Raw genomic sequence first — 14,878 nt, 5'->3', positions numbered from 1 at the left:
TGACTTAAGTATGATACAAATAGAGGTTTCGGCTAATATGGTTCCTTGGAGCCAAAATAATAATATCACATTAATATTTAATATAAGTAGGGAACAAATATTTTTAGTATCTAAATGATGTGTAACATCAAGTATAACCTAATTATTTATTGGTAATGAAGTCGCATTGATTTCTGTATTTATTTAGACATCTAAATTGTTTTATTTACATAGCAAATGTGTTAATATTAAGCTAATTAGAATGTAAATGAATGGGCGGACTGCTTATAAGATTGCAAAAGGTCCATGCTTGGACACATGGAACAAATCATATCAGTACAAAGATAGAACTTTAATTCTAGTTATTAGGGAGTAATAAAAGTAGAATTAAGTTTAATACCTCTCTTATCTGGGGATATTTTTTCTTCGTCTCGAAACTGAGTGTTTTGAAGTCACTTTGCAAGACTTCCATAAACTTTTTAGTGGAGTCATCACCGGTAACTGCACTCACGAATGCCATTCTTAAAAAGGTATCTAATAATTCATTTCATGTTTTAATTAAAAATCATAGAAATTGAAAATATGCCATGTACACAATCGACATCACATCATAATTTGACGTTCAAAATCTATACACGTAGTCACTGCAATACATTGCAATACATCAATCCTAAGTTCTATTAGAATCTAAAATATTATTCAATAAATGTTTGATAAATCTAAGAAGAACTTTTTGTGGGTATAAAATAAGAAAAGAATACATATAAATACGGCATGTATTTATAAAAGAAAATGAAACAGGAATAAATATAAGAGAAGGGTAAGTATTTGAACACAGCCTGCAACATTCCGTTCCACGAAGCAATAACTCTAATTTTTATGTACATTACATTTGATGCAATTGATCTTCGATCGACGCTTCTTTTTAAATATAAATTGAATTAAAAAAAAAGAACAGGGCTTTTTTTTAAATATATAACGAAACATTGGAATCTAAATACATTTTACAATATATATTTTATTATAACTCGTAGCTATGCGTGAATTGTAGTTTAAAAGTCAAATATTTTTTATTGCCATGTTCACACATTACTGACGACGTTTATTTTGAAGAAATAATTAAAATTTTAATTTGTAAACTTACTTGTTAGTGAATATGTAATGCGATAAGCATGGTACATTTTAAATATTGCTTTCTTAATTTCATATGGGTACATAAGTTATGTAAAAGTAATTATCGATTTTTAAGTGATTAACTTATTTTTACTTATAGTAACATTGTAAGTCTTCAAGTCTTCGATTACCGATTACATTCCGATTATGGCTCGGGTAAATATCGAGTGATCGATTGTGATAGTTGTCTAAATAATCAAATAATTTAAAAAACCTATATTAATTAATTCCTCAATAACAACAAACATGAAATGTTTATTTAAGATTGTGTTCGCCTGTATAGTTTTTGTTCATTGTTGTTAATAAAAAAAAAAAAACGTTTAATAATAAATGTTATCCTACTATACAGTTAAACCACTTAAAACATCAATAGAAAAACAAGTTAATCTTCATTTCCAGTCCCTTTTTTGTTCCCTTTATGAGTGACATTCACTCCTAATAATCGTATCACAAAATCGGTTCGATCTGTGAACGATTATCATGACATTTTCGATATCGAATCGAAAGATTTCATTAGTATAGATAGATAGTAGGTATTCACATCGCGCATCTTTACAATGGTGTGATTCCAGATTTTTATTTGTAAGTATTTATAGAATCCAATATCAATTTAGACAAAGTGCCCGTCTTAAGACGATAAAACAGTTAAATGAATCCAGTGATGTCGAACAAGAGGTAAAATACGCATACTTTGCATTGCAATTTTGCTTTGTGATCTTGACGTACTGTCATTTTCAATTTTTACTTTATTTTATTTCGCTGTACGCCATTCTTACTGCATTAAATAGAACGGCCGATGTCTGCAGATTTTAGCACGTCTTTAAATAAAGCTTGAAGATCGCGACGCGAGTGCAAGGTGCCCGGTGTCTGGATTTACGATCTTAGTTTTTCGGTTGGTGACACCCGCTTTCGTGTTTTTTCACGGTACATTTTTCTTCAGTGCCGGCACGTAATGTGATTTAATTATGTTTTGGGATTATTATTCATCGTTTGTGGGCGTTTTGACGTCGTTTATTGGTGTCTCTGGGTGGTAAGGATGCGGTTTTTGTTTACGTAGCCTGTGACGACAGTTGTGAGTTATCGAATTAAATGTTCAATCATGTAATCAAGCTGCGACGATAAACAATGCGCCGAGCCCGCTCGTTTGCGCTTGTTTATAATACCTTTGTCTCTACGACTGGCACCTTTTCTAAGTTTTCTATAGATCGAATTTTGAACCCTCAGTAACAGAATAAATATTTAAAACTGAATGCGAAATATGTACAAAAATTTGTATGCAGTGTCTTTGAAGGATAGGAAAGTTCCTGGATCTCATTTGCATATGCTTAGAAATAAATCATTCTTTTAATAGAAGATGAGATGAGTCAGTGCTGTCAGATTGCAGTGATAAGAATGTTGATAGGCGCTCAGCTTGTTATCAAAAGATTTCATCTTAATTACAGTTTCAGCAATGTGTGCAATCTAAACTACACTCGTAATGACTTTATACATCCATAGACTGTTAACTATAATAATAACTTAAATAAATAAATACTAAAATCTATTTTGCAATCAGTTTAGTATCATAAAATTGTGTGAAATAGAACTCCTAGGAGAAGGAAACCTGTTCAGCATAAATCTCGTGATTTAACCAGGTTAAGACTACAAAATAAAAGAACTAAATTGTGTAGAGGTTACCCATTACTCATTAAACTTAGTGAACCTATAAACTTTGTCCATATTTTTCATAAATGCCTGTAAAATCTAACAAGCCCTTGATAATTGTTTATCCATCATTTCGACATTTGTGGTCTAACATTTAACATAAGTTTGGAAGTTTTATGATAAGGGGGTGTGTTTTCGAACAAACATAACTGATAAAATTACAGATAGGGGCATACTAACACTATCATGAGTGCAATAAACAATTCTGATTCTCATTCTGAACTATCAACCATTTGCTAAATTGGGACTGCCAAAATGTAAAATGTCACCACTATGGGACCTAGTCTAGACATCATTGATAGATATCAAAATTTTAATAGACTAGTTTAAAAAAAAAGTACCAATGCATATTATTTAAAAAAAACTGTTTCAATTCATGTGGTAAAAAAAATCTTCTCGCAAGGTGCCCTTGTATATTCTTGGTGACCGTTTTATTAAACAAGACTTCATTATATCTAAAAGAACAAGGCTTTGCAACCACACATGTCTATTTTAAGATGAACACATCCACTATTGAATATCTATTTACAGTATTAACTGTGTTCTTATCAAGTAAATTGAAATGAGAGTAAATATAGCTGTAAGTACCAGTGGAATCTAGTTAGTGAGATAACTGATCTTGCAGTGACCTGTCATAAGTATGCTAAATATTGTGTGTGAGTGATTGTCAGGTTGAGCTGCATGTTTGATTCTTACATAAGAGAGTTGATAAGGGGAACCATCTTCTTGTAGGATTAAATAAATAAATACTTTAGGGTACAAATACATTCTTACATAAATTGACTAAGTCCCACGGTAAGCTCAAGAGGGCTGGTGTGTCAATGGTGTTTATAACAAATACTTAAATACATAGAAAACACCCATGGCTCAGGAACAAATATCTGTGTTCATCACACAAATCAATGCCTTACCGGGATTCGAACTATTGACTTCATAGGCAGGCAGACCCACTATGTCAGATTGGATGTCGGTCGTAGGAATATCTAACATATTTATGTATTAGAAGGAAGCGATCCAACTGTAAGTTGAATTATTATTCAAAATCGCATTTTATAATCAAACCCAGTTATGAATGTTGCAGTTAATTAGGGGTGGCAAAACTATAATAATAATAATTCAGCCTATATATGTTCCACTGCTCGGCACAGGCCTCCTTTCATGTGCGAGAGGGCTTGGGCTATATTTCCCACGGCCCAATGCGGATTGGGAACTTCACATACACCTTTGAATTTGAGCTTCAGCTTTAGGTGAACTTTAGTATGGCCCCAAAAACAGGGATGAGTAAAGTTTTAGGGATGAGTAAAGTTTTCCCATTCTACAATTGGTTTGCCAGACTATACGTCTTAACTCGTAAGAAATTTGCAATGCTTACCTTGGCCTCACTATCATAATGCTCTCTTTCTAACAATTCAATACGAGTAAAAGGGACAGACAGTTGTTGACGATTGTAAAGATACACTACGCCGCTGTGTTTGTAAACAAACGTATTCTCGTGATTTACAAATTGTCTCTCTTTGTTTCAGATAGCAACTCAGAACCCAATTAAGCAATACTACTTTCCAAATCTTCCTAAAGACTGTTTTTAAGGTTTAGTTTCCCGCAGCAACGAGGCCAGATGTGCAGAGATGCCAACATTGAGAGAGATAAAAAAGACGGAATTAGTAATTTATTTTATTAGTATTAATTATTGTTAGACACCTAGTTATCGCTTCTAGTGTTTTACTAAACATTAAAAGAAATTTATTTAAAAAATGAAATATTCTAACTGAGATTTCGATTAAACGAAATGTATTTTCGTGAATATAATTTTAAAACGAATGAGAAAAGGGAAATCGTTTGATGGACCAATATGGACAATATGACGTCGAATGTCACATTGAGGAACAAGCAACGGAAAGACAATTTGATTACGAGGAAACAGGACAAGAGTCCGGAGAAGAGTATCAGAGGGACCCGGGGGGCTTACCGGGCTGTGCCCTCGACTTCGAAGAGGGATGAGGAGGAGCCTGCGGACCGGCTGGACCGGTCCAAGAAGTTCATCTCGCAGAACAAGGCAGGCTATGGGCTGGGCAAGAGACCGGAGTTCCTCAAGAACAGGAACGTGCATTTAGCCTCCTCGCGATATGGACAGGTGAGTAACTAGTATTAGTATTAATAAAGCGTGTATTTTTTATAGGTTTTATAAAATATTGACGCCTTTTATTTCACGATGTACCACTTTGTTTTAACTCAATCAATCAATTTTTCGTGTTATGGCTCCATCAAGGTGTTGATGATTCTGCCAATGTCGAGGTTGGATAAGACACGGCTAGTATATGAATCTTATCATATTACGGTCATAGACAGTTATTTTTAACTCAAAACGTCGTATTTAATGACGCGACGTCACAACTGTCACAAGTGACAATCGTGACTGGAAAAAATTCAAAAATTAATTATGCTCTGGTAATAAAAACTATCAGATTTGTTTTATAGCACTAAAATCTACGTCTAGTTTAAGTTTGCGATTATATCAAAAATACACACTGTATAAAAAAAATCTGCCCTATGGCTGGAAAGCGTCCATTGGGGTTCGCTGCGCTAAACGTACTTGCCTCATTTAGTACCCTCCGGCCAGAAAGCGTCAACTTTCTGCCAGCTGCGCTCAATGAAGTGACTGCTTTCCGGGTTCGAATAGGAAAGTATACACACCTCGGCCAGTATATATGAAATATGTCTTCGAACGGACACAGTACTTAAAAATGAAGGCTTATGTTCTCTTAAACGTGTCGAGAGCAGTAAATGAACAAACACGTGATTAAAACTATTCTTTTTACCAGGTATTAAAGTTAGAGGATAATATTGCTGGTCCAAGAAATACTACACTACAACTATGAATTCTTTTTTTTTTATGAATTCTTTGTATAATATCCAATGAGACATTGTCAAAAAAAAGTCAGCCTTCGGAAAAGCAGTCTAATGATTCTTAAATGTAGAATTATCTGATAAATCAGAAAAAATCTTTTTTTTACACAAAAATAACTTTTAAGTATGGAAGGTTACCAAAAAGTGTCATCAAAAAACCTTAAATAGGTGGCGCTACAATACCTAGAATACTTAAAAAAAAAAACAAATCAAAGACAGCGCACTTCACTCCGTCAATAACGCCTAGGTTAGCTACTCTAGCGCTACTCTAGAGAGATTTGGAACTATTATTTATAGCTGACCACTGGACACTTTTGCGTAAGTTCTGCCTATGGAGATTGCGTTCCTTAACTCTACCTTCCATACTTGTAAGGGAAGGGTAACTGTCAGTGATTCGTGATTGTCAGCTTTTGCGAATAACTTAACTGGCAGATATCGTCCGGGGAACTGGTAATCAGTGGGCCCCTTTATAAGGTGCGTGTATTTAACGTGCGTAACTGACAATTACAAACTATAATTACAAATTAATTAATATGGTCCTATTCTGCCTGAAACACAGGAACTCCTAGTTCCGGCATTTGTAAACTTTTCCTTATTTATTTATTCGTATGGCATTTACAGAGTCGCTTAATTATAAATTATAATACAATATCTAAGTTCTTCACCCATTGGGCAGCGTTTGCATTAGGTGAGTGAAGATCTAGGGCCTCTCCAACAAATTTCCGTATCGGGCAATTATGTATAATGTCTGAATAGACCTCACAGCACAAAAACCGAGTCGCTTCACTGGAACTTTTCCTTATCCTTAATCCTTAGTCTTTAAGTGCTACCACCGGTTTGGCCCAGTGGGTAGTGACCCTGCCTACGAAGCTGATGGTCCCGGGTTCAAATCCTGGTAAGGGCATGTATTTGTGTGATGAGCATGGATATTTGTTCCTGAGTCATGGGTGTTTTCTATGTATTTAAGTATTTATAAATATTTATATATTATATATATCGTTGTCTAAGTGCCAACACAAGCCTTATTGAGCTTACTGTGGGACTTAGTCAATTTGTGTAATAATGTCCTATAATATTTATTTATTTACCACCGTACTATACTGTTTTCAATAAATTATTTGTATTTTGTATTTGTATTAGCAACAAATAACAATTAATATATCATAGTAGAACAACGCAACAAAGTATTTATTACATGATTGTAAAGGCAATAATATTTATCGGATTACCCCTTGACATCACTTTCCTTTGGTATTCTATTTGTAGGGCTAATGACCCCATTAATATAATCGTTTCCTACAGTAGTTAAAGTTATGTTATGTTTATTTTACAAGCTTTTATTTAACTTGCAATGTAAGTATGTATCTAAGTTTGTATATACGGGTCAAATCTTGCAAGTTAATTTTGACCAACTTCCTGACTTCAAATGAAGCTGAAAATTTGAATATTGGATGACAATGCAATATTGTGATACTCTCGAGCTGATATGATGGAGACAGGAGGTGGCCATAAGAACTCTGTGATAAAACAACGCAATCTAATTGTGTTTGGGGTTTTTAGAGTTGTCTCGATGAGTATTAGTTGCCTGTGGTATGAAAAGTACAGTCAGCGATAAAAGCTTGTACCAAAAATTATTTTTTTGCTAAAAACTTATTACTCGTAATTTTATCATTTCGACGCTATATACATTTTCTGCATCTTGCGCAAAATCATCTTTATTAATATGACTCATTTTATTAAAAGGCCGTTGGCAGGATTATGGTACAGCTCACGAGAGGTTTAAATTAGGATACTACGCTTACGTTTTGGCATATTATGGCATTACATTTACATGCCGACCCTAAGGAAACACTTCTAAAATCTAGAATGACACAAAACCAGTTTATTTCACACGCGAATGAGATACTAATTACGTTAGTATTAAGTGCTAAATTGTTGAAAACAATCATGTGCACTCGAGGTATAAATTTGGCAACCACCCAAATTCACCCTATAGCATGCGCCGTCTTTTGCACTACGTATAAAGTGACGTGTTTTACATATTAATGTAAGGCAATTACGTCGTTTTGTAATTAAGTAAGAGTCTTGGCAGATTTAGGACCTTGAGTTTTGCGTATAGGGTGTAATAAACTTGTGCGTCAGCAGATTTTCTACAAAATCTAGATCTAGGTTACGATGACGTATTACAGGCGTCATGCCCTCATAAGGCAATCAATAGGTGGATTGTAAATGCTGTTAAACTATGATATAGTTCAATTAGCAATATGGTTTTCTTTCCATTTGGATATACAATACGAAATTTGGGAGATAAAAATTCGAAAATGCGCGTTTTCCCAGAGATAAGATCTAACTAGATCGATTTTTCGCCCCCGAAAACCCCCGTATAGCAAATTTCATCGATAGATCCGTTTCCGAGATCTTCGAGATGAGAGCAACCCCGAAAAATCTGTCTATTCGCCCTGTTCTTGACTGTAGTGCCCCCCTGGCGGGGATATGGAACATATGGGAATTACTTATCTAACAGTTGTTATATTTGACATGACACACCCCTGGTCGGCCCAGAACCGTTCTGTGGAATCACAAAACGGGATGCATATTCACTGCTCAGCAATTTAGAAAAAATAAGGGCAAACGATTGGTGGAAGTTCGTAAAAGGACAAGAACACTCAAAAGCTCTAATCAAAGGGTTCAACAGCAAAACTGCTAGGGAGCTTCTAGGGCTCAAAAGACACAAAGCCTGCGCGGTGACCAGAATTTTGACTGGACACTGTAAATTGAACAAACACATGTTTCAAATCGGAAAGAAACAAGACGCGACATGCAGGTTCTGCCATGAGTCAGAGGAGCCTGCAATGCACATTCTCTGCTCCTGTGGACCACTAATGTCAAAAAGAAGTACCCACCTAGGGCGGCACGTATTGCAACCCTATATGAGGTACAGAACATTACGGCCCAAAGATTCTGGAATTTCCTGGATTCAACGGGCATCAGTAATGAACTTTAAAGGGCTCTCACAATAGACCAATGCCTGGTTGACGTGGCATTCAAAGGCCCACAAACTACAATAATAATAATAATATATTTGACATGAAACTTCTCACGTACGTTCACTGTTTTCTCGTCGTAGTAACTTGTATATACCCCACCACGCACTTAAAATGTAGCCAATAAGTAGTCAAGATTTTAGCTGTATTGCGAATGGCCCCTTGAACAAAATATTAACTTAGTACATAAACATAACATGACCCACATATCTACTTATTATGGCCTAGCGAACCGCCCGGCTTCGCACGGGTTGACAAATTATACACCTAGACCTAGAGTTGGTAGCAATTCGAGTCTTGAGTCTAAATTGAAGAACTCGACTTGTTTTTACGAGACTCAGAGCTTAAAAAACTTCTGAGTCTTTTAAGTCCCGAGTCGAGTCTTTTATTGAGTCTTTTTTAAGCGCAACTCAAAAGGACTCGAATCTCCGGATAAAGACTCAGTCAACAATTTTATAAGTTTTACCTAAACAACAGTAAAGTAAATAGTCGTTATTGTATGTTTTATGTTATGTACATCCATGCATTTTACATAAAGACAACGCATTTCGAAGTTATTTGTATAAAAATACAAGTTCTGCGAAAAGGTCTCAAGTCTCTCTAAAAGACTCGAGTCTCTAATAAGTTGAAAAGAACTAGAGTTTCATCTTAATGATGTGAGTCTGAAAGCAGAGGACTCAAATGACTCGAGTCTTAACCAACACTACCTAGACCTTCCTCAAGGATTACTCTATTGATGTGAAAAACCGCTTGTAAATTTGTTCAGTTGTTTTTGAATTTATCGCGAACATACTGACAGCCAGACGTGGCGAGGGACTTTGTTTTTATTAAGTAAATCATTTATTCTTTGCAACTTACAACCATGGTGCTACTGGTGCTCTTAGAATTAAGTAAGTTTAATGAGGTATGTGATATGATATATGATCATTAAAAAGGAATTTTCAAAAACTGCAGCGTTTCCATACACGATTCTACATACCTATATTCTTTGTTCACAATCAGAACTGTTCCAAAAGGAAACAAACAGGAAATCTATATTTTGCTGTTCGTGTACCCCACAAACCTAGTTCTTTCATCATGGGTCAAATGTCACAAAATTTAGACCATATCTCGATTTACTCACCTTACATACTCACAATCTGATCTGCCTGACTCATAGACGGTTATGCCACTGGTTGCGATTCGCACGTCGCTCCGATGTGCAAGCGGGACGTCGCTATGATACGCGCATAGCGTTGTCTCGTTCTAATATCGGAACGACGTGCGAATCGTATCGGGGTGATAACCGCCATATACGTCCACGTGGGTGCCAGGTCAATTGGTCTGCCATTCGAAAACGGCTTAAACGCCTTAGATGTTACATTGTCATTCTGTAATTTTTTCTTCATTCTGTAATTTTTTTCATCGTTCTGTTATTAGTTTGTGTTTGTTTTCTAACAGCAGAACGAAATACGCACGGCATTCATATATTGGGCGCGCATGTAGGCAGTACAATGAAAAATGTATGGACGCAGATTTGTTTTGCAATTCATTAGGCCTCTTTAAAAGAACAGTATATACTTTTCTAAAATAACGGTTAAAAGTTGCAGCAACCTGAAAGTTGCTCATATGTTTATTTTAGAACTGTTTGTTTCTCAATAAATTAAAAAAAAAAAACAAAAAAAAAAATTAGTTGCCTGACGAACGATTGTAGTTGTACAGTCAGCTATAAAAGCTTGTATCTATATTTAATATTTGTATTTTATATGCCGCTTTAGTTATCAACTTTTGCTGCTAGTTTTTCTTATTGGATTATAGTAGGTATTTTACAAAATTGCCAAGTTTTCTGTCGAGGCGTTTTTACCGTCCATGATTTAGTGCGCCATACATTGTAACCTCAATAAACGTTAAGTTGTGAAGCTATCATAAAAGCTATATTAGTCTATTGTATGGGACACATTGTATTTTATGAACGCTAGTAAAGTGCTTAATTCCAGTTGAAAAAGTGACATTCTCAGAAAAAAAACATTGGCAACAAAGCTTGCTTGTCAGGGTGTATCTGTTTGGGTCAAATTCAGTAAGTGGTCCTTACTGAAATATGTAAACATACCCTTAACGTCTACCGTACTTTTTGCTAGAATATTCATTGGTATTTTATTATAAGCTTTTATTTAACTTGCCCTGTATGTATGGGACAAATCTTGCAACTTAAATTTGACCCACTTCTCGGTTTCCGATGAAGCTGAAAATTTGCATACATATGTAAGTCGGGTGACAATGCAATATTATGGTACCATCAAGCTGATCTGATGATGGAGACAGGAGGTAGCCATAGGAACTCTGCGATAAAACAACGCAACCTAATTGTGTTTTGGGTTTTTATAATTGTCTCGATGAGTACGAGTATTAGTTGCCTTTGGAAAAAAAAGTACAGTCAGCGATAAAAGCTTGTACCAAAAATTAAATTTTTGCCAAAAACTTATGTCTTTTTAGCTCATATAGTTCATGTCATCCACGATGACGCGATGTATTGAAACTTTTTGACGCATTACGTGCATCACATTCGTAATTTTCCCCGACTCACCTGATTGAAAGTGATGACAGAGTCGACGAAGATAAACCCGCCCCTTATTCATATCCCTTTCTTATGAATACATAAGTCAAAATGTCAGATTAAGACAAAAAAATTATAGCTATTGGCTTGTAGTGCGTTTGTTAAGGATGCCAAAAGAAATTCAATTATTTTTATTGCGTGAATACTCCAGTCATTTTACGGTTCGCTATCACAGTGGAATGGAAATAATTTATAATAAGTACTTCAATTTTTAATGTATTGAATACATTACAATTATTTTAGTATTATGTAAGAAAAATAATCCAAGAAAATATCGATATGTGTTTAATATTAGTAACGTTTTTTCAGTAGGATTTTTCTACAAGTATATTTGCACCTATGTATAGATCGTGTCATTTACGAAGACACGACTCGTCTCAACTCGTATTGACTCGTATTGACTCGTCTTGACTCGTATTGCCATGTTATTAAAGGTTACATATGCCAAATCTGCGCATTACAGTGTATGACATGAACTATAGTTCGTGCTCTTTGTGAACGCTTCACACTGCAATCTGTTTAGTACTTGCGCCAGTGTGACAACGTCCTTACAAACGCTTGTTAAACTGTCTAAGCAGGGTCAAGGGTTATACTACAAGTGTCTGTAGTATTGTTGTGTTTACGACTCGAAACGTGATTTGCAGGCACTAGGCTGATGTTTGTCCTTTACGGCCCGATTCGAATGATTAAGACACGTTTAAGATCTTGGAAGGATCTTTAAAAGATTGATAACTAAACGACATGTCAAAATTGACATTTCGATTCCGCTGATCCCAATAAGATCTATCTACGATATTTCTAACGTCACTTACATTGGTTGCCCGAATCGAGCTGCTTCTGTCAATTGTACGACATACAAACGATATCTAAATTAAAACTTATCTACACCATGACTTATCGTTATCGTAACTCATTCTTCGAATCGGGTTAGACTGAGTCAAGGATTATAGGGAAACAAAGACACTACCATCGTTAAGATAGTTCACTGACCTACCGTAAATGGGCATACGGTCTTTTACTTGTGTGTGGAATTTGACAGTTTTGAGATTGACATGAAACAAAATGATATGAGAAATCTAATATCTAGAACGAGGAACAAATTAAATTACTCTCTATGAAAATATTTTAATATGTGTTATTGGACGTAGACATACTACTGTTTAATTCGGTTTAGAACGTAGGAATTACAATATTCCGAATGTCGTTCAGTACCCCTAGTGTAAATTTAATCGACATCATAACGTGACGAACGCGTTTGCGTTAAGTCTCATTTTGTATAGGATTTTGTGTTTCCAAAACGTCCCGCTTGGCGCGCTCTTTCTAAATCACATACAAAATGAGACTAAACGCAAACGCGTACGTCACGTTTCGAAATCGAATTTATTTACACTAGGGGTACAGATAATATCTGGTCCACAATTGTAATTCTCATATTAATTATTTTAATTACTACACAGTAACTAGTACTGTCATTATTTAAAAGGTAAGCTTTTATCAATAATGGATAGTGTTAAATTTGTATTTTTAGTCGGAAGGAGGCCTGGATCCAGTAATAAGAATATTATACCAAAGTAACTGTCTAGTTTCGTTGCTGCCATTATTCCGGGGCTAGCTCTCCGTCTAGAGTCAGACAAAGCTAAGTTGGCAACGATGTTGATAGCCCAGCCTGTGCAAGTGTTAAGTAAACGTCATAATTTCACAGACGTTTGACGTTCAAAATAATACTTAAAGCATAGTTCATATAGAATTGGTACGCACTAGAAGATTGTTATTTTTTTAAGTTAATAAAATAAGAAAGTTATGAATGGTGAATTTTAAATAGTAATGTATTTAGCTTTCAAATATGTATAAATAAATAAATAAACTCTGTTATGTAAATAATTACGAACTGTTTTCATAATGGACCCCCGTCATTTTCTGAACAACACTTTTGTCGACATTTTTGGCGTATTGATTTCTTATAGATCGCAATGAATTGATACCCTGGACAATTTGAATAGTCTTATTTAATTTTTTTTCATGATTGCCCAGTAGTTTTTGATAGATTGAAATTGGGAACAATTCGAAGGATTCATCTCGCGGGGTATGTAATTGGCCTGATTATTAGCATACCATACCAAAACTTTTTTTGGGTAGTGGCAGCTGGCTAAATCTGGCCAACATTTCACAGGACCGTTATGGGTTCTAATAAATACCAATACTCATTTCTCTAAGCACTCTTTAATATAAAGGTCCGACTTCATTGTTGACTATGTTATAAAACTTTTCTCTTACAGCCGAAATTATAAATTCCTTGCCATATCATATGTTTTTTTGCGAACTTGTCAAGTTTCACGAACTTATATTATTCGGGTAAATGACCTCTATTATTGGCCATATAAAACTTCGAACCGAGTAGTTGATTAAAATCGAGTTTTACATACGTCTTGTCGTCCAACAACAAGCAACCTTCGAATTTTGTCAATACTGGGTCGTACAATAGTCGAGCTAGTGTTTTAGCTTGTCGGATCTGTTTAACAGTCCGATTTGGCTGTTTTATTGCTCGATAGCTCTTATAGCCACCTCTGAGGTGAATCATCTTTATCTCTCTAGAAGTTTCTTTGAATTTTTGGGATAAATCGTAATTAGACCGTCCTGAATTTTGTTTGAGTGACCTTGGGACTTTTTTCCCAAAATCTTGTTATTTGTCCCAGACCTCCGATTAGTTTGTGTTTTCCTGTCGGCTGATAGAGTCTCCTTGTAACGTTTTATGACCCTACAAATACTAGCTTTTAGCATCTTAAGCGACTTAGCTGTCTTGGTTCGGGATCGATAAGAATTTTCGAAGTATTTGTGCACGATCAATCTCCTGTTCTCAATTTAGATGGCCGAAAACTTTAAAATGCATAAAGCTAGGAAAATAATATTTTCACCATTAATACTTTGAAGGTTGGTGATTGAACTGTAATTGTCAATTTTTTTCCCGCCATAGAATTATTATTTTTTAAACATTGCTAATTATGTGCCAATTCTATATGAACTATGCTTTATACTGTCTGGGCTGTCCAAACCGATTCATTCGATTTATGCCGAAGTTTTATCTTTTCATCTGAAACCGTTCTGCCTGAAACAAGGAAAAGCCACGTGCCATCAGCTTAAGGTCAATGGGCAAATGACAATCGTATTTACTACACAGAATTTACGACAAAACGTGATTAAAGCGGCACTAAACACTGCTGTGTCCACGTTTTCAAACAAATTGGCATAAACGTGACGTGAGGTGTGCACGCGCTCAATATTGGCTCTTCGCTGGTACACTCCGCGACAAAAGTATAACCCACCCCCCTAATTTTTCCATATCTGATAAAGAATTATAGTTATATTGATACATTACTAATACACTAAATTTAGGCGTTAGTAAGTTTTTAATACTATCAATACATTATTTATTGAATACATAATTAACCAAATATAAATGATTGTGGGTTTTGCGGTGCGACAA

The 14,878-nt window shown here is 35.2% G+C and overlaps 2 protein-coding genes across 6 annotated transcripts in view; one reads left to right on the top strand and one right to left on the bottom strand.

Moving 5' to 3' along the window:
• The window catches only part of LOC133530782 (uncharacterized), a gene marked incomplete in the record, with an annotated part of 66,532 nt that extends 65,078 nt beyond the window's left edge, over nt 1-1,454 (bottom strand). Inside the window, 1 exon segment of the mRNA XM_061868851.1 lies at nt 380-1,454. Coding sequence (XP_061724835.1) covers nt 380-499 — 120 coding nt within the window.
• Nucleotides 1,455-1,590: 136 nt separating this feature from the next.
• The window catches only part of LOC133530496 (serine/threonine-protein kinase Wnk-like), a 98,288-nt gene continuing 85,000 nt past the window's right edge, over nt 1,591-14,878 (top strand). For 3 of the 5 annotated variants that reach the window (XM_061868407.1, XM_061868408.1, XM_061868405.1), the window contains exons 1-2: nt 1,592-1,734; nt 4,380-4,987. In XM_061868407.1, the coding sequence (XP_061724391.1) occupies nt 4,706-4,987 (282 nt within the window). In that variant the 5' untranslated portion in view covers nt 1,592-1,734; nt 4,380-4,705. Of the gene's footprint in view, nt 1,828-4,379; nt 4,988-14,878 lie in introns of all 5 variants that reach the window. The other 2 variants (XM_061868409.1, XM_061868406.1) reach the window with 2 other exon arrangements.

This window comes from Cydia pomonella, chromosome 23, assembly GCF_033807575.1.
Source record: "Cydia pomonella isolate Wapato2018A chromosome 23, ilCydPomo1, whole genome shotgun sequence".
Classification (NCBI taxonomy): Eukaryota; Metazoa; Arthropoda; class Insecta; order Lepidoptera; family Tortricidae; genus Cydia; species Cydia pomonella.
The sequence above is the reverse complement of the archived record's forward strand: the minus strand, read 5'-3'. Positions and strand labels throughout refer to the sequence as shown.